The 27,995-nt window shown below is 47.6% G+C and overlaps 1 protein-coding gene and 2 long non-coding RNA genes across 4 annotated transcripts; 2 read left to right on the top strand and 1 right to left on the bottom strand.

The window, feature by feature from the left end:
• Positions 1 to 84: 84 nt before the first annotated feature.
• On the bottom strand, positions 85 to 27,722 carry LOC121591430 (lachesin). Its single transcript, XM_041911900.1, has 3 exons — positions 27,440 to 27,722; positions 26,392 to 27,327; positions 85 to 2,290 (listed from the first exon to the last, which is right to left on the bottom strand). Exons 2-3 carry the CDS (start codon positions 26,957 to 26,959, stop codon positions 1,725 to 1,727), a joined length of 1,134 nt encoding a protein of 377 aa, XP_041767834.1. The 5' UTR covers positions 26,960 to 27,327; positions 27,440 to 27,722; the 3' UTR covers positions 85 to 1,724.
• LOC121591432 lies at positions 5,983 to 9,675 on the top strand. Of its 2 annotated transcripts, XR_006004534.1 has the most exons (4): positions 5,983 to 6,257; positions 6,516 to 6,613; positions 6,703 to 6,805; positions 9,591 to 9,675. It is a non-coding gene; the product is annotated as an uncharacterized LOC121591432 (long non-coding RNA). The 2 variants fall into 2 exon arrangements; XR_006004533.1 differs by having other exon boundaries at positions 5,987 to 6,613.
• On the top strand, positions 14,943 to 17,660 carry LOC121591433. The gene is made up of 2 exons (XR_006004535.1): positions 14,943 to 15,243; positions 15,628 to 17,660. It is a non-coding gene; the product is annotated as an uncharacterized LOC121591433 (long non-coding RNA).
• Positions 27,723 to 27,995: the final 273 nt, after the last annotated feature.

Genomic DNA, 27,995 nt, shown 5'->3' with positions numbered 1-27,995 from the left:
TTCTCGCTGCGGGGATATTATAAACGCCTTTAGTACTCGTTCTTTCCACTTATGCCTATTAACAAGCACAAAAACTTTTCCGCCTTTTATTATTAAAATCTAACTTAAAACGCATTTATTTGTGTTCTTCGTTAATCGTTCGCTTTTCACGCATTACATTCATATTACATCGTTTCTCGCCCAGCCCCTCCCATCCTCCTTCTCCGTTCGTTCGTTCGTTATTGCTACCCTCTTTCGCGCACGCTGGTTTTCCCCTACTATATCGCGAAGATATTCTTCGATACTACTACTATAGCGAAAAAGAGAAGAAAAAAAAAACTACTAAAAATGCTGCTGCTGCGGACAAGCGGAACAAAACCATTTGCTTAAGCGTTTGTCTTTTAGCGCTTTGCGCACCCTTTCTACTCACGCGCAAATCGTGTTTTGCCAGGCCTTTTGCTCACTCTCTCAGCTCACTACTAAATTACGGATAAACGCGCGCTAGCAAATGTTTTGTATGTATATAGGATATAGCACTTTAGCATCGTTCTTGTTGTTTTTTTTTTTGCTAATTTAGGGAAGGGCGCCGCTCATTTTGTTTCTTTTTTGTGTGTGTTTTTTTAGAAGAAAATTTAGAGGTAATTTCTGGGGGGGAAACGTTTACGATACACAAGCGCGATGATACTAAAAGCTACAGCACTTTTCTTGCCTCTATTATTTGTTTTCGATTGTGGGATGCTTTTCTTCTATCTGCATCCACCGTATAAAACCATTCATCTCTCTTCCAGCATTATTTTTCACGCTATACTCGATTCGAAAAAGAAAGCTTTACGACTGCCTTCTTATCGACTTCGCCTCCCCATCATTCGATATTGTCGCTTAAACCAAGCGCCATCGATATTGGGAAAAGCCAATGATTTCTGTTCCCGTTCCTACACCTACAAGAGCTATCTCATCTTCACAGATACCTTGGAGGGAATCAATTATGTATTGGTGTGTGTTTGTATTTTTACTGTATACGAATCCATTTCTTTTACAAAATACAATATGCTCTAAAGCATATAAATTTTAAAAAAGGTTTTGCACGATTTACCTACACACTTTCCTCTTTTTGTTTGCTTACACGCTATCTCAAACATTTGTCTGGATCAATGTCCCGATTTCCCGAAAGAAAAGTTGCTATTTTATCTTCCTACTCTTCGCCTCCGTGTCTGTACTGTTCCGGCTTCGATATGTGTTTGAGAATGTGTGGTCCCGGCCAAAGTGACAAAGATTGTTCGAAAAAGTTTACTGCTAGGCACTATTTTAGGTAGTAATTGGTGTCGTCATTCGTCAAAAGACCTAAAAATCAACCTTTAAAAAGTGTATACCCTATTTACGCTCCCATTTACGATCTGCTTTTGAGGATGTATATGAATGATTGTGCTGCTGGATGTGCTAAATCTGGCTCAACGTGCCAAAGAGAGAGATGTGGTGTGCGATTTAACGCTTTTATGATCCGGATTTGGTTCCAATTCATCCCCCGATCAGTAGAGAGACAGACGGAAAGTGGTGATCGGTCGTCCTGAGGCTATCGTCCGTCCATCAAATATTGATGCATCGACAAAACGGTGTTTGTGATTGAAGACATTTTCCTGATTGTGATGCTTCTTCCTGCTCTGTCCCTTTCCTCTGTTTTGGTTCGACTTCGGTGTTTTTTTTTTCTCTTCTTCCTGGAATGCGACGGCTGGGATGCGGTGGCTGGCTTACGCTCGCTTCACGTACTGCGCAATCGCCACCATCGTCAGCACGGTGGCCACCGCCATCAGGACGCTCGAGACGGAAATCGCACTAGCGCCGCCGCCGTAGCGTGCCTGCCCACAGGCCGGCGGGCACACGGGAATGACGGACTCGGTAAACTCGACGCGGCCCTCCGCATCGCCCAGCTTGTTCGTCGCCTGGCAGATGTACTCGCCGTACTGGCGCTTCTCGGCCGTGATGACGCGCAGCGTCGAGTCGGTGAACTCGTCCGCGGTCGCAAACTGGGACAGCTGGTAGTGCTGGTTGCTGGACAGCTGCACGCTATCCTTCAGCCAGCGGATGGCGGGCGGCGGGTACGCCTCGATGTGGCACTCCAGATCCATATCGTACTGCAGGGCCTGCTCGACGCGCGGTCTCGGCACGGTCACGACCGGCGCAAACTCCACCTCCAGATTCACGTTACGCCTGTCGCCCCGGCTGACACCGTTGTCCGCCACGCAGTAGTAGGTGCCGCGGTCCTCCTTGTGCACCGAGTGGATGTTTAGTACATTGCCCGAGTATGTTGCACCACCTGCGTGAAAGAGAAGAGAGAGAGGGAAGAGATGAATACACAATTTATATGCATGCCCTCCCCGCTTGGGTTTACGAGCGAACAAATAAAATAAAAATTTAATTAATTTACAGCAACTGTTTAACTCCAACAGCACCCGCTGCCGCCCGCACCATAATTTTGTTCTTTTTGGGGGACTTCGCTTTCTTCCCCTCAGGTACACACTAGCTTCCGAAGAAGAATGGCTTCCGGTGTGTGTGATGCGTGCCCTCGGAATGTGTATGGCCGCGGCGCGGCAACATGCAACGAGATCTCGTGCAATCTGTTGTACCTTGATCCCTTCGCGCTTTGCTGACCACCCCACAGCAAGTACTGTAACCTGTCCCCGAAAGCCTACCCGAAAACGCAATGAGAGATGATGTTTGTCGCGGGTCAGTGAACACGCAACCACGCCACCACACTACGAGCTTCGATAATTTGCTGCTGTCCACATGTCTCTCCACAACCTTCACCATTTCGGGGCAGGCAGTTATGAATAGGAAATTAGTGCAAAGGAAATGATATCTCTAAAAAAAACAGCAGTTACCAAACAGACAGACAGACCCACGCCGCGTGCGACAACTGTGTCCCACGTGGTGTTCCCTTCACTCGCATTAACGCACCCAAGCCACGTGGATCTGTGCGTTGAAGCTCATGAAATTCTTCCGATTCAGCGCCTGCTGGGATCGACACACACATACACACCCCAAAAAGAAAGGGATACAAATTAACATTATTTGTCACTGTCACCTTCCACACTGCCCACACTGCCTCCCCGCCGTTCACGTACTAATCGAATGTCCTCAGGTAAGGACTTCATTTCCTGTTCCATGCACGCTGTTCCCGGTGGATTGTTTACGCATCACTGAAGATGTCACCGAACTTAACAGGCCGAAACGAATGCAGCCGGGCAGTAAGTGTCCCCGTTTTGGGTTACCACCAGCAGAGCAACGTCCAATATGCATAAAATACTCACCATGATGTGATGGGAGAGTTTTCATGCACAAATCCCGTTCCGGAATTTTAAACAGTTCTTGTTCAAAAAGACTGTTTGACGCTGTTGGTGTTGGAAGCCAAACGTGTTTGGGCTCTGGCTCTTCAGTTATAATATGCTGCATCATAAACTACGATACTATGTTGGACGCGTTTTTTAATTAGTTCCCCAATATCCATAATTAATTAGGCTGTGTGTCAAGTGTCAAGTGGAACGACACGCACACACGCACACATACTTGAGTCATAAAACATTTACTCCACTGGTTGTAAAATTGATCGCGAGAAATTAAACAGAACACACGCTGCACTTCAAAACGCAACACACAAGCACAGCCGGGAAAATGGTACAAATTGTACAACAGCTTTGTACGAGAGCAAAGCATGCTGAGAGCGCCAAAACGGTTTGATTACTTTCGACCGCTTAAGATATCGCTATCGAGTAAAACTCGAGTTTCGGGTAACGGATTTGTGTCATTCAACACCGGCGGATTATGGCTGTGAGCGGATATTCCGTATCTCGATGCAGCCATATTACACAAGATCTACGATAGAGAGATGCTGAAATGGGTGTAATGTTGAACTGAGCCGTTTCATATTTTGTCAATTGCTAAGTAAATGTTTGCTTGACAGTGCAGTTTAACGATGGGAAGGCACTGTGTGCTTGAACTAGAAGCCGATGGAGAATTAGCATTTCTCGCTCGTTCTCGCTTAAATCAGCCCCTTTGAGCTGGGGGGTTATTGATTTTTAACGTGTGCCATTAAAAACACACACTCGAACGAGTCTTGATGAAAGCCCCATCATTGTTATGCCCCCATGTTCCAACGGTTCTACTAGTCACACAACAACCACCACCACCAGCTGTGACATGCGCGGGGCGTTTTTGTTTGTCTACGCATCATCGCACCGCCCGTGTGACAACGAGGACCCCGCGGACAGCAACCACTGATCAGGTATGCACACTGAGCAATCGAAGCGAAGGAATGGCCCCGATCTGTTCAGCGAGAAACGCACTTCAACGGAGAGTTCCTGCATGTCAATGAATCGCTCAGTATTGCACAACAGCCGCGTTTCGACGGATTAAGGGCCGGGAAATAGGACCCCGATGGGAGAGGGGGGCACGTTCCTGACACTGGCCGGCAAGCCGCGGTGAAATTAATCCTCGTTGTGCGTTCTCGAGTACACTCTTTTGTCTTTGTTCTTGTCACCTTTCGCTTCATTTTTTCGGTTGGTTTGCGTTTCGAGTGGTTTCCCCGTCCGTTGTTACAATTAGTTGGGTTTGAAAATTGTCACCCATAAAACCGAAACTCCCGGCACCCGGCAGGCATTCCTAACTAGGGTGTTGTGCTGGTGGTGGTGTGACGGCGATCTGTTTCAGTGCCCTGTATGAAAAAGGGGAGGTAAATGTTATTATCCTACACTTCATCAAAATCGGACCGGCGGGCTTTGTTCAACGATACACACACCTATGCAGAAGCGAGCAGAAGTTCTCTACAAACGAACCTTTTCTTTTTATTGTTTTGTTGTGCGCATCTCTACCACGTGTGTCCGAGGGTTCAGAAAAACGATAAACTTCAATGACCGGATCCGACACCGCCACCGATGGGTGGAAGAGCATCGTTTGGCAATACACGATTGTGAGCGCTTGCCTGGGGATGCGCTACAAAATGCACCCGACAACACACGGCAAATACAAATGATCTTCTGAACCGACGGTGGACGGTTCCCTGGCGGCTTATCCCGTCCCTTTTCGCACCAGGAACTGAAATGCTGCACCTCTCCATGGGAAAGCAGGGAAAGTAGGGACGGCCAAACTGGTTGGGTCGGGTGATATAATCCACTTATCTCAAGGACTAGGCAGAATGTTTCCTCTCGTGTTGACTAATCTTTGTTGGTAGCGAATCACACGAAAATCGACAGACTTGTCTGCACGCACAGCTCCTCGACAACAGAATGGTCGGAATGGTTTTTTTTTTGTTGACAACTGTCAGCTCAATTGCGAAGCGCGACTGTGAAACTGTCGACGAGAACAAAGTTGGCGTAACACAGCACGCGTAACGAGCCAAACTCCGAAGTGATCTCTTTCGGAAAATTAAACTCCAAGATCGATGAATTTGATTTAATGATACAAGAACGGCTAGCCGCAGTATGGCTGAAGAAAAGCGAAACTATCAAAGATTTGATAATGCAAATATTTGGCGAAGAATTTCACCGTATCTCGATATGGTACGAAGGAAGGTACATTCCCGGCACCACGCTCCTGGGGTCAGTTTGCACCGTCCACACAAGTAGAGTATATGGTGAGCCTCCCGGGCGACAAGGTTAAGAACCAAATGCCCAAGGTGGAGAAGAAGGACAAGTCGAAGTGCAAAACGGGACGTGCCAAGCGTCGTCTGCAGTTCAACAAGCGTTTCACGGCGCAAACGACGGCCACCGCCAAGCAGCAGTGTCGCCGAGGTCCTAATTCTCAGACAGCTCAGGGCTGCAGAAGAATGGCGACGAAGACGTAATGTTTACCTCATCCGTAAAGGGATGATAAAACGATTTGAATTGCTGAAGGTAACAGTGGAGTTGTTGGTAGTGTCATTCAGTGAAGGGACGCAGGTTATGGTTCACAGGTAAGTCGGCTTTAGCTCATTATTGTCTCAGAATATGCGTGAGCACAGTAGACACAGTCCAGTTCCCGAATGCAGATTCGGAGTTGAAGTGGAACTATCGCACTGCTAGCGAACATCCCCCAGCAACCGTCACCAGGCCGGGTAGCAATCAAGTAGTCCACGATCCCTTCACCATCTCCCGGACCCATGCCAGCAGTAGTATTGTGTTTGATTTCCGAAGCGGAAGTTGTGTGACAGCTGGAACTTAGCGAAGCGTTGCTTTTCCGCATTGTTTTGTCAACAGCCGCCAACGTGACTGGTACGGGGGCTCGCGTGGTCTGGTGAGATATTGCCAGCGGTAAGCGGATTGTGCCATCGTGCGCACTAATACGGTTCGTGACGGATGAGCATCACAACTGCATGCGGCGGCGGCGGCGCGCCCTGTGTGACAATTATCTGTCCCAAAAGGATGCGATCCTTGCTCTCACCCCGTCCGAATCATCCCTATCTGTCGAGCCCTGGTCTGGATAGTGCATAGGACGGAGCCTTCGGGACCATTCGTCGGCCTCTGGTGGTGTCTGGGATTTAATCCACTTATAACGCTACCTCTTTCCAGCCGACCGGCTTAGGCTTACGATGCACAGCCGGATGGTGAAAGTTGTTTGGTTTATTAAGGATTTGCTGGAGCGAAACAAGCACAAGAGGGTCTGTGAAGTAAGTTTTCTATTGTTTGCTTTTTACCAAACTATGGCGTGCGAGAGATGCATTCACTTTCATCTGTTGTTTCTGTCTTTTTTTATAAGGTCCATACAGAAAGGTTCTTTCAACAATCGAACTCAACGTATGCGATTATACACACTCCAATAGCAATACGGTACTAGAAAAGTCGAACACACCCGGTTTCGGGTATGTATCATTTTTTTTTGCCAACTCTTATTAAGGGCGGAGTCCTAGAATTCAGGGTTTTTGTGCGCACAACATCAGTGTCGATCCTCTCGGGGCATTAAATGTGGGCCTGTCATAACATGCGAGCGCCATACAGCACACTGGAAGCAGAGTGTGGATGTGTAATGATAGGTTTCGATGGTGGAATTAACGAACTCGATTAGGGAATTGGCAGGCAGCAGCTGCAGTTGCGAGTTTCGCTTTCATCCAGCCAAAGTAACAGTTAATTGGTGGCCGATGGCAATGCTGCTGCTGGTGGATGCGGCCTCAACGATTACAGTTTTTGTTCGTTTGAAGTTGCAAATAAAGCTGCAAACGTACGATTCTTTCCGTATCCCTAGCTTCACCAGATGGGCGCACTATGGAACCGGAAAGCTAGCAAAAAAAGAGAGAACCTATTACTGATCCAAATCCGGAACACCAACACCAATATCTCGTTAAGACCTAAATAGCATCAGAATGTGAAACTCAATTTGTCGCTTCATTGTCTGCCTTCAAACACACTCTGTCAGCTGTGGTGCGCGCTGGTGTGGTGACGGGTCTCCTGGGGTCTCTTCCGTCCCGCCCGGGGTTGGGCAGACAAATGCATTGCTCATTAGCAGCATTTGTGCGTATGCAAGCCGAATGCATGCACACTTCCAATGGTGGGTTGGAACCGTTAGAAAAACGCGTCAGCTAATTATTTAAAGATTATTTTGTAAACCAACTGTTTCCACCATTTCCACTGGCTGGTGCATTGGTGGTGCATTTTTCGGATGCGCATGGATGCGCTCACACTCCCTGGCACTAAAAGCACCGCTGTCAGGAAATGGAAACCTAGATACACTGTTTGTGTGTGTGGTAACGGTGCACTGTCGTTTGTAAAGCGCACTTTATCTAGAGTGTACGATTTCTAGTTCACCGAGCAAAATAACCGGAAATGGCATGTATGGAGGTCGATGGTGATACGGAAGAATGGAAGGTTTCGCAAGTGAAAATTTGCATTGAAACAGAGGTAGTATGATACGTTAGTATCTGTCTTCATTATAGGTCCCTGTTCATTTTTTAAAATGTTTTTAAACAGATTGCAATCCCTTCATTGGAGTTCTCCTTCATAACGCCCGGAAGCAAAAAAGGACACATCGGTAAAAAAAGCCCCTCTAAAAACCTCGACAAGAGCTCGCACTTTCCTGATTGATAAGCTAATGGCAACATGCACACCGGAAGCCACACCCTTACATCTCCATCGCCCTCCCTTCCGAACGAGCTAATGCCCTAAAACCGGAAGGGCGGAGTGAAAGGACACATCACCAGTTAGGAGCGCGCTGTGCAGTGCCCTCGGTATTGCAAAGGATTGTGTCACCGATTGACTCTCCTCGTCTCGATTCTGCATCTGCAACCCCATACCTTTCTCGCCGGCAAACACACACACGGCATGATGGTGTGGCACACACGAGCGAGCACCGGATACGTGCGAAAGCATATTTGACGGGTCTCTTGTACCTTTCTCCATTTACGCTCAACGTCGTCCCCGGGGTTCGAAAGGGATAGGAGGTTCGATTGGTATCTCACATCCCACGAAACATAACCTCATGCCCGGACGACGTGTACAAGGGCAAGGACAATGCTCAAACACGGCAGTAGTTTGACAATTTTAACGACTTTTAACCGGGCGACACATCACACTCTCCTCTGCCGCGGGGGGTGGTTTTTGTGAAAAGGGAAAGGTAAATCCTGGCCCGTGTGTCATTGAAATCACATTACTCTCGGGGTCGGAAATCTCGGGCTGTTTGGGAAGGTTTTTGAAAGCGTGTGTTCGCTCATAAATTAGCTGTCCTGACAGTCGCTACTTTACCACCGCTGTGTGTGTGAAGTAGCAAGGACAAGCGCACAGCGCCGTTTTGTCGTTGTCAATTCCCGTATATCCCTCGTTCGATTTCACTCGGGCACATGGCGGGATGATGAAGGCAACCGGACGCGCGTTTCTCTCTCTCATTTGTCCGCCCGTCCCAATGACCAAACACACACTGTGTTCAGGCGGGGGATGAGTTTTTCGCGCCTTGCAATCGGGATACCGGGTTGACAACAACAAAAAAAAACGGTGCTACAAACCACCAGCATATGTCGCACAAAGCGTCCTACAACCCAGAGGGACAAACCATTCCCCCCACAAACGGGAAAAAGAAATGCAAAGCGCGCGCCACCACCGTGTGTCAACATTGCCACTTCGGATTGGTACCGACGGGGGCTTGTGACTTCCGTTGGCCTGGGTTGATGATGTTCGTGTATATATATACGGGTTGGGTCGGTAGAAACGGTTTTGATGAAAATCCAAATGGAAACTCAAATACTGTTTGTACATGGATCAGGGATTGCATTACCACTCTGCCCGTTCGATACGTTAACGGTCAAACACCTAAAACGATGCAAACAGACAAAATCATTCGATCAAATAACCATTCCCAAACGTCTGTCGGGGGAGAAACAGATTACTACCGCTTAACATAGGGCCTGAACCTGAACGACCCGAACGGAGTCATTTGACACTTACTGGTTACGATTTACGATTTATAAAAGGGTATTAAATTTTATACTTTATTGCTTAATGGAAAGATATAACGTTTATGTTTTTGTTAAATGTCCAACCCCCACAAAAACCACAAACAAACCAAGCTGCTACTACTACTACTCCCCAACCCTTTGCGCGCAGATAAAAATTATAACCAATCGACCGAATATTTACGCTTGATTTCTTTTCTTTTTCCAGCCTTTTAGGTTTGCGGGATATAAATTGTTCGTCCTTTGCGTCGTGCACTCGACTCGCGGGGGGGGGGGGGGAGTGAAATCATGCACCGGAAATGAAATCAAGAACACGAGCGAAACGAACGAAAGGAACGATATCATACCGTTTCAGCACCGAGACAATGCAAAAGCGAAAAAGGACACGCGCGCGCGGAAATTACTCACCGAGGTTGAGGGAGGTTCTTTTTTTTGTGTGTTCTGTTCATAAAAAAGGATATCGCGCACGCACGCTCTGCCTCTGGCAGTAGGTACAGTATTGCTGCTTTTATTTGCAGTAAAAGTAGCAGGTGCAGTTTTGTCATGTTAGCCATCCCCTTTGGCTCGGCTCTCCTCTTTTCCCCCATTACCCTTTATGGTCCCTTTTTTGTGATCGTTGGGGCAAAAAGGTAAACACAAACGCATACACATTTCCATTTCGCCGGTTGCCGGTTCGTTTACCAGCTGGCGCCAGTTCTTTGATGGGATTATGTTGCCGCCGGGTGGTACTGGTTGTTTTTTGGTATGGGGAGGGAGAGGAGTTCGCCCTACCACGGAAAACGCCCACTCACGGGACAAGCCAAAACGGGGAACCCCAGTAGCAGTGCGTGAGTTTGTTGCAAGTGCAATTTTCAACTGACCTCATCGCAACGCTGACCGAGCTCCCCCTCCCGGTCATTCGATGTGCAGGGCCTTTGAACCGAAGCAATGAAATTTTAATTAATTACAATTATCATAGTGTGGAGAAGCGAGAAGCGCATGGAGGGGATTGGTAGGACAATTCTGCACTTTATCATGCTGTCCAGAATTCAATTAGAGAAAAGGGAGGCCGCCGAACGTAAAATGTGGATGTGGGTGTGAGAGAGTGCGTCATCTAACACGCATCTTACAACGTAGACGAAGAGCCATGGATGGAAAAAAATGTCATATTGCCACGGGTAGTAGTCGGCTTCTTCCTTGTATAACGCTAGCAAAGAATATTGATTTTCCCTTTTTTTTAGATTCCATTTTTGTGAAGATGACGCCACGACGACGACGACGATTAAACAAAGGTTCTCTCCCCTCTAAAAGGAAATAGTTCTTCCTTCCTTCTTTTAGTACAGAAAAAAGGGAATTAAATGAGTAAGCATTAGTAGAGCGCGTGAAAATTGAGACATACACCTCCCGATGACACTGCACACTGTCCAGACAATACAGATTGCAGACGCTCGATAATCGAAACGTTAATTGCAATGATAGTGCATAAAGAGCAGCGGTCCGCTGCTGCTGGCCATGTATACACACGCTGTCCCGAAAGGATATAAAATATTCATAAAAATATGGTGGTAAAACTTCAAACACGAGTAATAACTACCTTCGCACTCCCTCGCTGTAGGTTTCCTTTTTTTTTTGTAACGGTCGAATGATTTATTCATTTTCTGCGCGGGCGTCCCTGCATTTTTTTTTTGCGACATTTCCAGGAAAAGATTTCATCGATCGAGTCAGACACGAACGTCTATTACCGGGCGGGGGTGCTTTTTACTACACCCAGAAGACCCAGGATAGAGGCAAGAAATTGTGCAAAATATCGATTGTAGAACGGCACCACTTCTATTCAGTGTTTGGTTTTGTAATAATTCATACAAGCATATTATTTTATTAATCCCCGTAGTGTACATTTTCTCTTCCTTCTTCTCCCCCCACAAGAAGCACGTGTTTGCATTAGGAACATGAATCAAAGCGAGTGTCACTAATTCACTTATCTCGTTGCGTTTACGACCGATTAGCCAACCGAAGTTAATCTCGCTCTAAAACGGTCTCGCACCAAAAGCAAGCTCCCTTCTCGACACAACAGAGCAAAACGACGGCACTCCGGAAATTTTCTTCATTTCCCCCAAGGGAGCAGAGAGGGAATGAATAAATCGTACGCCACGAGTTTTCATGGTCAGATCGCCCTAAGGGCCCTAAGGCAACACGTCTCTTTCTCCCTGATGTCACATGTTTGGGGCCCACCCAGAAGACAATGTGTCACAACCATGTTAATTGATTTATTTCTTTGTCGTTATGATGGGGGGAAGGATGCGCATCTCGATACGAGTTGAGTGCATATTGTTTTCTCCTCCCCATGGCTATTTTCGAACTGTCCCCAAAATTCCCTAAAACGGTACAACAACTAATTAAGCAAAGTTTTGCTTTGTTTAATCAAACTAAAACCCTTCTTAAGTGACAAAAAAACGCATGTTAACGCGTTGTTTTCATTTCATATTATCCTGCCCGGTAAGGATACACACGAAACCATCGGTGTCTCCTCGGTGTCCGTCTCGCTCGTTATCAATTCGAAGCAACACTTTCCCCACCTGAAATAGGGGTTTCGGTTCCCAAAAAACAAGTTAACACGCTCTGTTCACCACCGCTAATTAGAAAGTATCTAAACTGTGTCCAGAGCAGCAACTACCAGCAGGAAATGGAGTTTTGACACCCAACGGTACATTAAAGTCGCACCATTTATCCATTACCACCACCACCACCATCACCGCCTCACAGCGTCACCAGGATGTTTTTTTGCTGTTGTTTCTGGACAAAACAGGGTGTGGATACTTGAACCCCACGCACACACAGGTTGGATGAACTTTTGATAGTGAAATTCCTGTCCAATTCCTCCTCACTCATATCCCCCCATATAACCGGTCGCTTTAGCTTCAAATTTGTCGGTGGAAATTATCATATCTTCCTGGAAAAGGGGAAGGAAATGTTGCGTGTCTAGGGTTCACTTGAGCATGAAATGTTTTCTTCCACGCGTCAAATTCTACCTTCCAGGACCATCGATCAGAGTTGGCGGTGACGGACTTCGCTGCCTGCCGATCCTAGCGTGCCGTGTTGTTGGTGGAGGGCGAGAGACATAAACTAACCTCAAAAAGGGAAGCAAAAACACACACACACACACACACACACACACGCACACCCATACACGCGGGCAAACTAACAAACCGCAGCACTTGGTTACGCGCGTCTGCGTGGCAAATCGTACGGTTAAAAGCGTGTCTAGTCCGGATGTCGCCATTACTTTCCCCGGTGTGTGCAGGATTTTTTTTTCTTTAAGAAGACGCAGTCCACGTCATTTGCCATCATTATTTCTCTTTCCTATCAGAACGACAGGTAAGCCACCACCACAGTGAAGGAGTTGGCTGCGCAAGCTCCTTCAATCAACGTTTTTTGTTAGTTTATCCGTAGAAACGTGTACCGCTAGTCGAAAATCCAATCAATTCGACGCTCTGGACAAACCTTCCACACTCTACACTCTATGTAAATTTGGGACTATTTGCCTGACTGGCTGGATACACACACTCGGAGCCACGTACGGGGATAATATTTAAGGACCTCTCCCTGTCGACATCGTCTCTTCCTCGTGTGTGTGGCTGTCATAAAATGGCAAAAAAGGCACCAAAATGATAATAAACCTTTCTGAAATATTGTACGGCAAGGGCAATATATGCTGATCTATACTCCATCCCCCGCCAAAAACAAAACATTCGGGAATGAAAATTTATACACACTTTCTGCTTCCATCCAGCCCAAAAGTCCATAAACTTCCAGGACCGCTCAACGACGGTCACGGTCACCGATATTGTTATTACAAGGCCAACGTGGAGGAGGACGAGGAGGAGGAGGACGAACACGGAAAAGTTCCAACATTTGTGTTGTTTTATTTTCTCCCTGTCTGTCTGACCATAAAACGATTACACACAACATAAAGCAGCACACATTTGAATTTTGGGTTTATTTGGATTGGTTTCATATTTTTCCTTCGTAACAAGCCCGAGGGGAAGAGAGGGAGAGTTTGTATGTGTGTGTGTGAGTAGAACATAAACAGGACCTTCTTTCAAATGTCCTTTGCAGTATATTACCACAAAAAATGCACCGATTTTGATCGAAATATTGCCCCTCGCTATCCGTTACTGCCGTTGCGTTTGGTTGATTTTTGCGACCCCTGCGGTAAAAAAAAGTGGTGCCCAAGGGCCATGACGATGTTTATGACAGCAATTGACAGTGACGCCAGGACGACGAATGCGGTTTTGCATCGCTTAATTCACCTGGAACACTGGGGAGAGAGGAAGAGCGGTTTGAAAAATGGATAATTTATCCTTCCCTGGCCACTGGTGGGGTGTCCTCGGGGTGAAAAGAGCACGGAAGGAAGGGAGAGTCCTCTTCTCTCCTCTTCAAAGTGCAACTTCCAATTAACTATCTATTGTGCGTGGCGGATGCATCCATTTTTTTTGCCTATTTCATGCTGATTTGGCCACTGTGTGTACCTACCCTCACAACAATCGGTGCGCCGGTGAAGGTAAGTGATGTAGCAGTTGAACTAATGATCCTTTTCTACGCCATACGACGTTGTGAATGCACAATTTCTAGCTGCATTACTGTATATTTTCCTTTCCTTTTTTTTTCATTCGTTGTAGGGTCATAACGGAAATGTCAACAACAAAAAAGGAGAGAGAGGAAACCCGTACCGAGAAGCTAGCAAAATAAACATCCCGCAATCGGGGAATAATAATAATCGTCCGCACGAGAGTGTAGGAAAGCGATCTCAAATAGGACGAAATAGATAACGAAACATTTGAAAAATCATGGGTACGATTGGGCAAATAAAAAGAACGTTCAGTGCACTGCGTTTTACCCTGACGGAACAGAGACAAGAGGCCCAAAAAAACCTTCCGAAAACATACTGGAAATGTGCTTTCACCTGGAATTTCCAATTTCGTTACGACGCGTCGGCAACTTCCTTTTAAAAAATACCCCCCAAAAAATCGATCCCTGCTCTATAGCTGGGGCATTACGGACGGGTAACTGTCGAGGCGGATGCATACAATCCTAAAATAATATTTATACAATTCCGCAAAAAAAGGGGGAACATATTTCGGGTCGATCGCGTCCTGATCGGCATATATGTGAGCTTTGAACACGCAATCGCATAAAGAACACGTTTGGACAAATAATAGTAATAATAACAGTTGCCGCAACGGTCCTCTCTGCATTCATCCTACCCCTTCGATGCTGAAGGGCGTGTCTAATGTCGCATTGGAACGTTTGTCCAATACATACATATCTTCCATCTGTTTGCGATCGACGATCTCCGTTTTCGCAACAAGCTTGTTGAAGTTGTCGCCATATTTTCATCATTATGGACCAAATTTATTAGCTCACTGCTATGCAAAACACACACGCACACAAAGGGTAACGAGAATAGGAGAATCCTTTTTTATTGCTGCAGCGAATCCAATCATCCATTATGGCAACTACTGTGAAAAAGGGAAGCTGCTGCTGTGCGTGAGCGTTTTTAGCCCGTGAGTGGATTACGCATTGTATTATGCAGTTGTGTGCATCGCGGAAAGGGAGAAAAAGGGTGATAAAAAAGGTACTTTCCCGTGGTAGGTGAAAGGGAGAGGAGGGAACCAGCCTGCTAGATCCCGCTGTTCTCTGCTCAGCACCCCTTTTTCCAGCTTCCTTTGACGCGGTGGTTTATTGCAGTGAACAATCAAAGCAGGCGCAGAAGTTCCCCTAGTTCCTCCTCTTCACGGAGGATCATTTAGCCGTCAGTGTAGCTTCAGCAAATCATTTCTCAATTCTTTTGGCCCTGTGCCCGTGTGCCGCGGCATCGGTCGGTAAGCCAGTCCCATACACCGCTAACTTGTTATTAATTGTTATGAATAGCTAATTTTCCGCTCGGCCGGAAGTCGTCCGAATAACGGATTGGATGTGACCGACCGGCACAGCACGCTGTTGAGTATGCTTAGGACCAGAAGAAAGGGAATTGTGTGTGAGGTTTTTTTTGAGAGGTTACCCTCTTACTCTTGGAGTGCTGTAAAAATCTAGCTTCGTTCGTTATGTTCATATGATATCCCTTTCCTATTTTTTTATGGCCAATGTCCGAACCAACCTCAATGAACTAGAGGTAGCAAAGGGAGAGAGCGAGAGAGAGACAGTGCCGACGGTAGTAAAACTATTTTGATAACCTAATAAAACTTTTATTGTGACCACCGTTACAGATACCACCAGCCACTATTGCAACCAGTTGTCGATGCTCATCCAACTCACTTCCGCTTCCAATCTCAAAAACGCGCTGGAAAAAGCCAAGAGAGCTCTCTCTCTCTCTGTGAAGGGATTAAAGGTCTCACACATGGGGAATTGCCCGTAAGAGTTCGTCCCTGGAGGAGTGTGAACTGCACGCGGGTAAAGAACGTCACAAAGAAATGGGGTAGAACACTTGAGAAGGAACCAGCAAATGCAACCCTCCGTTTTGCTAAGACCTTCCTCCTCCTTGGGCAATAGAAGGAATCCGGATTCACGAAGTTCACACTTGGCCCATCCTTTTTGTAAAGCGAAACTGGCGCTCCAGGCTAGCGAGAGTAGAAGGGGAGGATCCTCGTTGTGCCGATCCTTGCGCGACGGACGGGACCAACCGTCGCAGGGTACTTGATCGTCCCCTGTGAGCGGTGAAACTGGGGGGCAAGTATATTAGTTACACGATAATTGGCATTCAATTGTCCAGACTGTGCAAGGGATTTAACATTCACACATACAGAAAGGGCCCGGGCCTGAGGGATTGATGAAACCCCCTTGTAACTGGTACCAATGCCGTACTGGCATGATCCATTTCTGTTAACCATTCTACTTTTTTTGTATGCAGACCAACATCGCTTGACTGTTTGAGGTTAGGAAACCCTATCGGCTCTCTCCTCGTGACCGTTTGGACGCAATTATCTACACATTCAATGTCAATCATACGTAACGAATCACGGCGGGGCAGCATCATGCACTTCTCGAGAGCTTTCCGGTCGGTTGGTCGGTCGTTTCGGTCGGTCGGGGGTTTTTAGCACACACACACACAGCAGCAGCAGCACAATGTAATAAGGTCACCAAGAAAAAAGGGACGAAAAGCCGAGAGAGTGTGCGTGATTTGCCGGCAAATGGCGGCGGCCAGAGCACCGTGCAATGGCGACAAATTCACGGCCATTTCCGGTAACTCTGGGCGAGGTGAAGAAGGGGTTTTGTTATTTGCATATCCTGAACCCGGGAGGGAGATTGGTGCATAAAATGGTTGACCGTTGGGAGATGGTTATGAGGTCGTCTTCATACCGATAACGATATGATGACAAAGTGCCATTCATTAATTCGAATTTTATATCTTCTAAACAAACGGTTACAGCACACCACTCAGCTTTAAACTGTTTTAGACATTCAGGCACGCAGGGTACAGGGTACACAGTAAATAAATCAGAGAAAATTATTCTTGAACAAGCGTTTCCCTCTATTGTGTGCGCTGTGATATCTTTGTCGGCGCTTTCTATGGAAATGATGCACTTACAGTGCAGAGTTTGGACAACTATATGCAGCACAACCGTAGATTAGCATAAGTGGCACAAAAAGGCCGCACAATACTGTGTGTGTGTACTTGGTTCCCTTTTAGTGGTACTATTTTCTCTCTTATTTTTGCAAAATAGAGCAAAAAAACTGAATGCGAACGGGCCAAATCGTTCGCTGCACCTGCCTGCAGCAGCAGCAGCAGTAAGCAGTCGACTAGACTAGAAAGTGTTGAATATATTAGCTTTGCTAGCTGTTTTCATCCCAAACAAAATGAACCGAAAAAAAACCCTGGAGCTTACAGTAGAGTACACCAACAATATGCAGCTCATCATCCCGTTCCCGTAGCCCAATTTTCCTCTTCCTCTCAGTGGAGTCGGCGTAACCAACCCCAAAGTTCCCCCCGGCATTAAGCCTCGTTTTTTCAAAAAACGGCAACTAATCTGTTCCGATTACTAGTAGCATTATCACGATCATGATCATGATGGTTGAAGGTGGATGGTTTTGTGCGTTCTATTTAATTTCAGAGCAAACCGCACACTCAAACTGACCCCAAACTGCCGTCGGCATTATGGGTGTATTTTCATCTTTGTGGGAAAACTGGAACAGGGAGCGCGCCCTTTAGCTGAGTTTGCGCTAATTACTTGTTCGAAGTGCACGGCTTGTTATCAAAAACCAAAGACAAAGAAGTGCTCCAAAACTAAGAGAAATTGGACCATCAAAAAGCAAAGAACGGTCAAACACAGATCGGAACAACAGTGACACACAGCAGTTACAAACGCTACCCAATACCGATTGCACTAAACCTCTTTCGTCCAGTGTAACGCGTTGCAAATTGATTGTTGATCTTCTGTCCATTTACACTGTCATCATCAGCATCATCATCGTCGTTGTCTGAAGGGGTATTTATTTTGCTCGATCTATTAATGTCACCCCGATTAATGTCATCTGCCCGCACTCCTTTTCCCTCTCTCTCTCAGTAAAGCGGGTCGCGTAGACGGCCGCCTTCAAAGACCGACCATCATCTGCGACCATAATGGTTGACTAAATAATAATGCTCTTGCCCTCTTGGTGCGGCGACCCGCAAAGACCGACCGCTTGGACACACAGACAGCAGAGTTTTGCTTTGGGGGGAGGGATGTGTCATTTTGTTGCGCACGCGAGATATCAGATCGTTCCATCTACAGACCAATGACCATTTGGATCGTATGGCCCCGCGGCGGGGTGGAGCAGGCGTTTACTTTAGTACGACCTAACCTAACTTCCCCAAACTCTAAGGTCGGTGTGTGTGTAGAATCTTTTCCAAACCCAAGTGTTGATCGTCATCCAGTGTCTTCTCTCTCTGTGTGTGTGTGTTGTTTGTACGCAACAACAAAGAGGAAAAGAAGGCCACTTAATTGGTGCAATTATGTTGAGAAAAGCCAACGCCACCAGCCAACGCTCACGATCGCGAGGCCTACTTGGTTGGCGAGTGAGCTCACGCTCTGCCATCGTTTGTTTCTTCGAGGAACAGCAAAGGTGGTGGTTTGAGGGTAGAACAACTGAAAGGTTATCGTTACGCATCGTAAGCTAGAATCGTAAGCAGTTCCTAGAGACTCACTTGTATAGCAAACAAGTCTACCGGGGGAAACACCGAGGGCGTCATTCCGTTACATTCCCGTAACTGACATACACACATAGATCGATCTATCGTGCCCTAGCCCCGATTGCGTTTGTTTGTTTTACAATCGATCATCGAGATACGCGGGTGCGCGATCGAGCGAGAGAAGGAGAGAGAGAACGAAGAAAGAGCTATTTACCGTGTACATGATGATCACACACACATGACACTTTCAGTGCGACACGTTTCGTCGTTCGTTAGGTAACATTACACACGATTCGACACTGCTTCCGGGCGTGTCACGATGCCTCATGATGATGACGATGGGCGCACCAACACATTATGGGCAATAAAGTTAAATTAGAAAACATTTCTTCCACCGATTTTTTGTTCGTTGCTGGGCTCCCTCACAAAGGAACCTGTGCATCGCCGTTCGGTAAGCCCTTGCGCGCTGTCGGTGATAAATTTGAACCTAACCTTCCGAAATTGGGGGGAGCAAAGTTGATTGACGCGATCGATCCGAGTTTGGAGCTGGTTCAACAACGCGCGCGTCAGATGGGTTGTGGCCTGGTTGCTATTAAATTTATGTGCCCCCATCTCGCGCAATAATTGGCACCCGTTACTGGAAAAAAAAACTGGGAGACAGAGAGACAACGAGTGGAGAGAGAGAAAGAAGCAAAACTGGGCTTGGCAATGCCGGCGCGGTTGCGTCGAATAGAATGCACTACACAACATAAACTGCACACACAATGGAGCCATGTTCTTTGGCGGCGCAACACATCCCAAGCGCAAGCGGGTTTTGTGCGCCACTGGGTTTTGTGCATCTCTTCTCGCGCACAACTCTCGCGCGTTCGTCTCCAAAACAATGAGGAAAGGTGGAGGCCTTCTCCTGTAGGGTGGTGGTGGGGGTGTTCCGGGGGGCAAAAGCTAGAAATCGAAGCCCTCTTGTATAACGACGACCCTTCTCTATGCCCCCCATCATCATCATCATCATCGGTTAGAAGTCATCGACCTGCGCTGGTGCAGCAAGCGCGCCCGAACGAACGCGCATCGTTGTTGTCGCGTTGGAAGCGGGAAGCTAGGAGAAGGAGAGATAGGGAGAACCGCGCGGTCCAACGGTGATTTGATTGCAACTCCACAACTCCCCCGTTCCACAACCTCCAGTCAATCGGCTGGGTTAATCTATTGAACCGCAGAGATCTAGACGAGGGAGAAGATATCAGCCGCCGATCGAAGGCACAATCGAAGAATAGATGGATGGACGGGAAAATCCCGTTGGAGCCGGCTTCGATGCGGCCGTGAAACCGCAAAATCTAAACAAAAAACCGGGAAGCTAATCGATTGAATTATAATCCACACTTCCACATGGATACAGACACAGACACAGGCCCACGAGTTCACGACTTTGCTTCGCTTCACGCAACTTTAGGGACATCTACCCGGCAAAGAACGCAACGCGGCTGTAGGGCCTACGTTCCAGCGATCATCATCCCTAATGGTGTGGCAGAAGAGAAGGAAAGGAGGCTGCTATGTGTGGAGTTGGAAGTTATCACTGCTCTCCACGGTGGATCTAATTTGCATCTTATGCAGCCGGTAATATAATTGCAGGAAGATGATGATGATGTTGCGATCGACAACAGGGAAGAGCCATGTTCGAACCGTTATACTGGCTGGCTGGCTTGGCGAGTGTTTTCTACACCATTGGAAGCTAATTTCTGTTGGCTGGCGTCACGCAATGGTAGAAGAAGCCCTGACGCCATTGGAGCCAAAGATCTTGCAACGAAGGAACAAAGATACGATTTCTTTGTTGTGGCATTAATGGTAAGGGGGATCTCATTGGAGGTGAAGTTTTCGATACTTGCACTAATGTTTCAAGTGAAGTGACACGCTGTATTGGCAATAGACGCGCTTGTTCCATCATGGGACCGGTTTATTGAACCTGTAACAAGAGCACAGAGTGAAGCAAGAAGCAAGAATCTAATCAAGGTAAAAGGCAACAACGACGACGACGACGAAAACGACTTCTCCCTTCCCGTAATTATCATTTAATGAGCACACACCGAAGCTCCTGCCGAAATCTTGATGACCTCCGGTTTTCCTGGGTGCAGCAGTCAGTTTGTTGTGTGTTTGTGTCCCCCCGAAACAAGGGTGGGCTTTCAAATTAACGTCTATTTATCTAACGTCCCTTCTCCCCCAAACATCTCTTGTCGTTTATGGGAGGATAAGTTCTTTTACTTAGTGAAGAAGCTTTAGCTATTCTTCTATGGGGATGTGCGCTTCTTGCTACAATGGACGAAGAAAGTGGGAACAGAATTATGGAACCGTTGACGGTGGATGAAATCATTAATCACCAAAAAAGGTGAGTTCTCCCACACGACCTCAGGAGATCTCCTCTGTCGAAAGAAGGAGGAGAAGCATTACATCAAATTTGGACCAGTTCGATCGATCGATGTATCTGTCCCGAAACGCACCACAGCATAAACAATTCTACCCGCGCCAGTTCTGTCTGTTCTGCCTTGCCCAAACAAGGAAACAGGCCGCCCCATTTCCTTCCCAATCGTTTTGGTTGCGAAATGGCGCGAAAGCAGGCTTTGGGCACGTTTTGCGAGTACTTGATCTTGAGAGGAGGTTGCAGTTGCGCTGCAATCAAGACACGAAGGAGCACAGTTGCAGTGCCCCCCCCCCCCCCCCCCCCCCCGAAAGATCCCCATTGTGTGTCAGCTACACGAGCGTGGCTTGCATAGGGCGGCGCGCGTTTTCCTAAAACCTGAATGAAGCAAACCGGTTTGTGCATTGTTGCAGCCGCGCAGCAGCAACTTCCCGTTCCCTTTTTCCGTGCCCCGCTGCCCCGCAGGAAGGGTCAACACAAGCGTGGAAACGAACCAACACAGCGAAACGATCGCTGGACGCTGGATCACTAACACGTTCGACGTTCGACGGGAAAATCTCGGGGCAGCTTGGCTTCCTTTGGTGGAGTAGAAGCGCGCGCAACGAAGAGAGGAATAAAATCAAGAGAAAAAAAAGCCAAACACCAGAGAACTTGATTTGTAGCACCTTCCTCCGTCGCCGTGCGCCTTTGAAAAGGTAGCACGAGGACAACGAGTAAAGGACTATGTGTGGTGTGAGTGTGTGCGTTGCTAAGGGAAACAACATAGCAATCAGAGATCGGTTTTAACGGCCCGCACATACAGGAGGAGGAGGAATACAACGGTGAAAGTTAGAATATTTAAACATGTTAGAAGCCCCCATGTCCACCACACTAGCTACCACCAGGCCTCCCCCTCTAGAGCGTGTGTTGCGCTCATTTCCATATATGCATAGGCGAGGAGGCGTTGTTGATGCGGGCGTGTTCTTGTTTTGACCCTGGCACGCGGGCGTGTGTGTGTGTGTGTCTACCTACCACCGGGTTTTGTGAAGGTAATAAATAATATTTTTCTAGCTCTCCAGAAGCAGCCCCAAAACGGTACAACCAGAACACAGTAAGATCTTCGGCTCTCTCGCACCGGCTGGAGGTTATAAAACGGCGGTGACTTACTTTTACGACGGATTAGATCGCTTCTGGGGGGGGACAGTTTTGTTTTGGAAAACGGCGTGTCCGCCAGTGGAGTCATCGGTGTGTCATAATGCAGCATAACAGCCTTCCGAAGATCAGAGCTTTACACACAGTGTGGTAGTGAGTAGGAGAGAAGAATTATGTTTCATAACAAATCGTTTAGCGCTGGGGAGGAGGAGGAGGAAAGTGTTAATTTTTTTTTTCTTCTCTTCCTTCCCTAAGAAACTCTTGGAGGACAGACAGCATGGCAGACACACACACAAAACGCACCTTAGGGAAGGTGGTGTAAATTGATTCGACCAAGCCTGAACGCCCTGAAAAGACTCATATATACCAACCCAATTGAAAAAGCTGCTGCTACAAGGTGGAACTGATACAAAGGTGAATATTCTAATAGATATGAATATTTTTAATATTTTGAGCGTTTCTATTTATAATTAATTTTCCAATTTTCTTTCACAGAATGGTTTGTAATAGCGAGCTGTAACCAAACATTCGGCAGAGAGAACGCTGAAAACGGTTCTGTTTGATAATTGCTTCGAAAATGGCAATAATAACAATTTTGCACAACCGGATCGTTTGCCGGAAAACAAAAACATTGGACCGAGAGAGGGAGGCCGAGCTTCTCGAATATCTCGATTGAATTTTCGCCCAAACACTGCAAACACTTTCCCCCGGTTTTATATTTTGCATAATTCATAGCATAGCACACCACCGCCGCCACCAACCACCCCATATTTTGCATACATGCATGAGAACCGGTGCACCGGTCTTTCCTTCTTTTGTTGTTGCTACTGTTAGTCTTCAGACTTCCTCCTCCCTTCTTCTCGGTAGCGTATCAATTTCCCCTTTTGTTTTTTTGCTTTTGCTTTTTTGTTTCGCAGCGGAAATTAGAAACATATTTACTTTCGCCTTTGTGTGCAGCAAAAAAAAAAAAGCTGCAACTTGGCCACATTTTCGCCCTTCGAAGGAATATTGGGTGGGATGTGGAGATAATTGCACACAACCAAAACATCGACCCAGCGGAACGAATTTATTCCAAACCCGAGCAACCATTCGCGGTATAAAGCATGACCGGTAGGCCAAAAGAAGTGGAGTTTTCTTTTCACTCCAGCTTGGCGGCTTTCCAACAGCTTCAAAGAATGCAATGCCCCGATGTGGAGATGGAAATTCGAAAGTGCGGGTGTACTTGTTGCGGCAGCACACCCACTGGTGGTGATCTATTGTAACTGGAAACAATCCCCCTTTTTTAGTGTCTCAAATGGGCCCCAGACGGCAGACGGTTAAGCCGCTCCGGCACAGGTTTGTAATGCGTGACATCAACTGGAACGAATTCCAATTAGAATTCCTAACCCGTGTGTGCTCGGTGGTGACTCGGTGGGGTGGAGAGCACGGAAGCGGTCGGTACTAGAAATTCTGGTTTCTAGTAGCATATCTTCGGCATTGACGCCCGCACGCCACCCAGGAGAAGATTCGCCAAGAACACTTCAATAAACGCTCTTCTTCTCCCTCCCCAGCAGACACAGCAGACTGTGGTGTCATCGTTCGTCATGCTTGCGGTGGGATGGTCATGCATTGTGTAAAGGAAGCGTAGTATCATCGTCTCAATCCAATATGATTCAATTCATCAAGTAGCGATTGCTGACCCCACTCTCCTCGCGCGCAAGATCATTAGATCAAACAGATTCGCCAAAGGCGCAGCAGCCAACCGCGGTGGCGTGTCCCACGCGCCAGTTGTGCATTCCTTCGGCAGCAACTCGTGGGCTGTGAATTGGAATTGGAATGTTACGATAAAAGAAAAATGGCACACTCACTCACTCACTCAAGGCGGCGGCGAAAAGGGACCGGTTGCGCACATTTCTAGTCCCGACCGACCTTTGCCACATCCGGACCACCGCGCGCGCCCGTTTGTTGTTCATTTTAGCTACTTTTTTGGCGTTGAATGGGGTACGTGCGTGCCACCACACTCAGCAGCAACGGTTGTTTATCACAACAGTGAAGAGACAGTGCAGTGAAAAACATGCATGTAAGCAGAGAAGAACAAGCAGTACATGAATACATAGCATGAGCAAAAGTGTAAATAATGGTGTGTCATTAAGAAGGTGGCTGGCTGGCTGGCTAGCTGGCTGACCTCCTTCTTTTCCTCTACTACTACTAAAAAAATGTGCAAATTGCACCCACATGCAATGGAACACTCACTGATCGAGAAAGGGAACTCCAACGGTCCTAAGGCTCTAAAAACAACTCTCTCTCTCTCTCTACCACTGTACAGGACACAGGAAATGCAGGTACGCTTGAATGGTCGCCAATCAAAGGTTGCTTTGTTTTCACACCGCTGTTGTCTGTTGTTAACTGTCCACTGATTATGAGACTTCTCTAACTAGACTAGACGGTGGAAGAAAAGCGACTAAAATTAGCGACCATTTAAACACCCGTGGGATCAATAATTTCCTTTTTTTTTGCCTTTGTGAAGTCAAACCTTCGACCTCAAAGATAAGAGTAAGAAAAAAAGCAGCCTCTATTAGCCGCGATCATCGCTATTCTGTGGAGGTTTTCGCTATCTCTCTCTCTCTCCCTCTCTCACACACAGCCCAGTTCTACATCAACCCAAAACAACACTCCATCTTCCACGCGCAACCGTGGCGTGTCCGTTGTGCCGTTTTTCGTGCAACTGGATCCCCGATAGAACCCAGCCACCACCAGCCGGGCGTATGCGGGGCAAGAAAGCAAAAGAGAGATTAACAATCCGTCAATTGTGTGTAATAGCCCACGGTCGGGGCTCGGTCGAGGGTTCGGTCGTAGGTTGGCCAAGTGTGGCCAACTGACTTGGACGTCGGCAGGAAGGCGGGAAGTAAGTGTGGCGAAGATGGCAAAGGCCAAGAATGGAGCAACGAAGAAAAAATATGGTGGAGAAATGAACATAGCCACACAGACACAGACACACACACACGGGTTGGTTCGTTTGGGTTTGGCATTATTCTTTTGGGCCATCCATCCCATGCTTGAGCTGATTTCGGTGAGAACCGGACAGCGCCGAAATCGATCTAATACACACACACACACCAACAAGGAGAGAGAGAGAGAGAGCGTCATTTTTATGCAACATGAACCTGATGTGACCTCAACACCAAAGCCACCTGTATTTTAAGGGCATCTGCTTTTTTTGTTTTGGGGAAATGATTGGGTAAGATAAGCAAAACTTGACTCGCTGAGTGCGTGTGTGTGTGTGTGTGAGTGTGTCCATCCAGAGTGCAACAAATTGAACTTCCTGCTGCAGCACAGTGTCCCCCCCGGTGCCGTTTGTTGCCAGGAAAAAGTCACCTTCGCTTTCTGAAACAAAGAAGGTCAAATGCGTCGTCGTCGTCGTCGTCTTCCTCGCCCCGTGGCAATCAGTCAGTCATGGGAGAGTGGACCTACCCCGTGAAGGGAGGGCTAGGTTTAATGGCCAAATAAAATGTATTTCTAACCACCTTTGGCTACAACCAGCGATGGGTTTTTGGCGTAGTAGTGCTTGTTCTTTCCGATGGTAGTGCTACCGTTTTGGAGGCAAAAAGCGTGAGAAAAAGGAAGGTTCCTTTTTGCGGGGGGGGGGGGGGGGAGGCTAGTTCGCTAATTACCATACATTGGAAATTAATTTAACGAAACGCGCAAACGGCGAATGAGTCATTGCCGGTTGGCTTTGATTTTGGGGCGGCATGAAAAAACCTTTGAAAATGGTAATGAATTTGGGAGAGTGCCGAACAGAGATAGGGAAGTCTGGAGTAGTATGGCGGGTAGATGATGTTCCACTCATTTTGGTAATGTTTGAGCAGTCTTATAAACGTAAAAGATGCTACAATCATTACAAATTGCTTAGAAAATTGCTTGGAAGATCCAAGCTTAAAGGCGAGAAACTGACTTTCATTGCATCATAAGATCATTCCATCACGGCTTAATTTAATCAAAACCATTCAGTAGCATTTAACATTACTTTATCTAAAGCAGCTGTGTGCACACTACAGGGATTAATCATCAATCACAGCAGCGCCCTAGAAATATGCGCATCTAGCGAATGTTTGCTGCACCGTTCTCGAGATTGAATCTCGCGTGTTCGCCTCGTTAGACGCTGTTAGATCGTGATCATGTGTGTGTGTGTGTGTGATGGTGTAAGTCACATCGCAAAAAAAATCTCCTAAACACACGCAAACAACCAAACACATTCGCAACGTGTGCCCGCGAGCATCACCACGATCACGTTGCGGATGACTCACTTAATTGCTAAAAACATTTGCGCTCTCACTGACGACGAGGACTTACCTGTCGGTAGGATGGCGTTGTTTTCGCGACGCCAGGTAATCTGTGGCACCGGGTACCCGGACGCGTAGCACTCCATCTGGGCGGGTTGGCCCTCGGACACGACCAGCGATTGGGTGGAGTTGTCGGAGATGATCGGTGGCCGGCGGACGTTCAGTGCCACCTCGGCGGAGATCTTGTTCGTAACGGACAGCACCACCTGACACTGGTAGATGCCGGCGTCCGTCTCCTGTATGTCCTTAATCTGCAGCGTGTACGACGTGGAGGACAGGTCGTAGCGGAGCGAGAAGCGCGAATCCTTCAGCACGAGCGAACTGCCCGTGGACAGGAAGACCGTGTCCGACCGATCGTTGCTGGTCTTCACCCAGTGGACGGAGTAGTCGCTGGCGTACAGGACCGAACATTCCAGCTCGACCGTACCGCCAATGTCCTTGATCTGCTCCTGCGTGATGTAGGAGATGGTAGGCGTTCGCTGGGCACTGGCAGGGCCGACTAGACCGCCGATGATGCCTACCAGCAAGACGACGCCCAGCCCAGCCATTGTCGACAGGTTGCTTCTTGGCTTTCGCATGCTTGGATGAGAGGTACGGTGCGAAGTACGCGTGGGGAGCGCTTAAAGTAATGATGGATTGCCTCTGCAAAGTACACACGGACGCGTAGACGCACCACACACACGGGCACACGGGCACACAAGCGCACGCACACACGAAATGGGGGCACCGAAGAGAAGATGATCGTACCTGCGGGAGGGGAGCGACGCACGCAACAGCGAACGGTTGAGGAAAGCAGCGAGCACGAATATATTGAACACGTCACCCGGGGAGAGGTTCTTTAGTGGTAAAATTTAACACACACACGCACTTTAATTGATTGCACAATTCACGGGCACACGCACGAGACGACAAATTGAACTGCAAAATCCAACGCGTTGTGTGAAAGCTTTCGAATCCACAGGAGAGAAGAAAAAAACAGGTTAAACCTTTGAACGCGCACCACACCCCAAACCGAACCGAAGACAAGACGGACGCAACGAGTTCTCGAGCGTGCTTACACAGTAACGGCGAACACAGGTATGCAGGCACTCTCGCTGCTGCTACTGCTACGCTTCGCACACAGCGATCCCTCTCGTTTAGGTCTTTTGACTGTGCGCGATCGATCGCGCTCTCTCGCTCACTCTTTCTCGCGGCTCTAATGCACCGAAAGCTCTCTCGCGGCGTGTGAAGATTTCCAGCACAAACACTTCTCTACTAGCGGACACACACACACCGGAGCGCACACACAACCGAGCGCAGCAACTGGAACGCAATGAATGAAACGCGCCGCGAAACCGTGCTTGAGAGATCCACTTTTTGAATTCTGCGTACGCGCAACGGCCCATCGGAGTGTCTGTGCAAGAAAGAGGGAAGATGCGTGCATGAAGCGATACGAGAGAGAGCGAGAACGCAAATGTGCGCGCGTGAGATGGGATGAACGGGAAAGCGAGAGAAAAAAGAGCGAGAGAGAGAGAGAGAAGAAAGGGCCGGTTGGGAAGGAAGAAGAAGTGTTTGTGCTTGGTTGCTACGGTGATCGCGGGTGGAGCGATGATGGGTTTGGTTGTGTGCGGCTCA

Source organism: Anopheles merus, chromosome 2L, assembly GCF_017562075.2.
Source record: "Anopheles merus strain MAF chromosome 2L, AmerM5.1, whole genome shotgun sequence".
In the NCBI taxonomy this organism is placed as follows: domain Eukaryota; kingdom Metazoa; phylum Arthropoda; class Insecta; order Diptera; family Culicidae; genus Anopheles; species Anopheles merus.
This window is presented reverse-complemented; position numbering and strand designations above follow the sequence as displayed.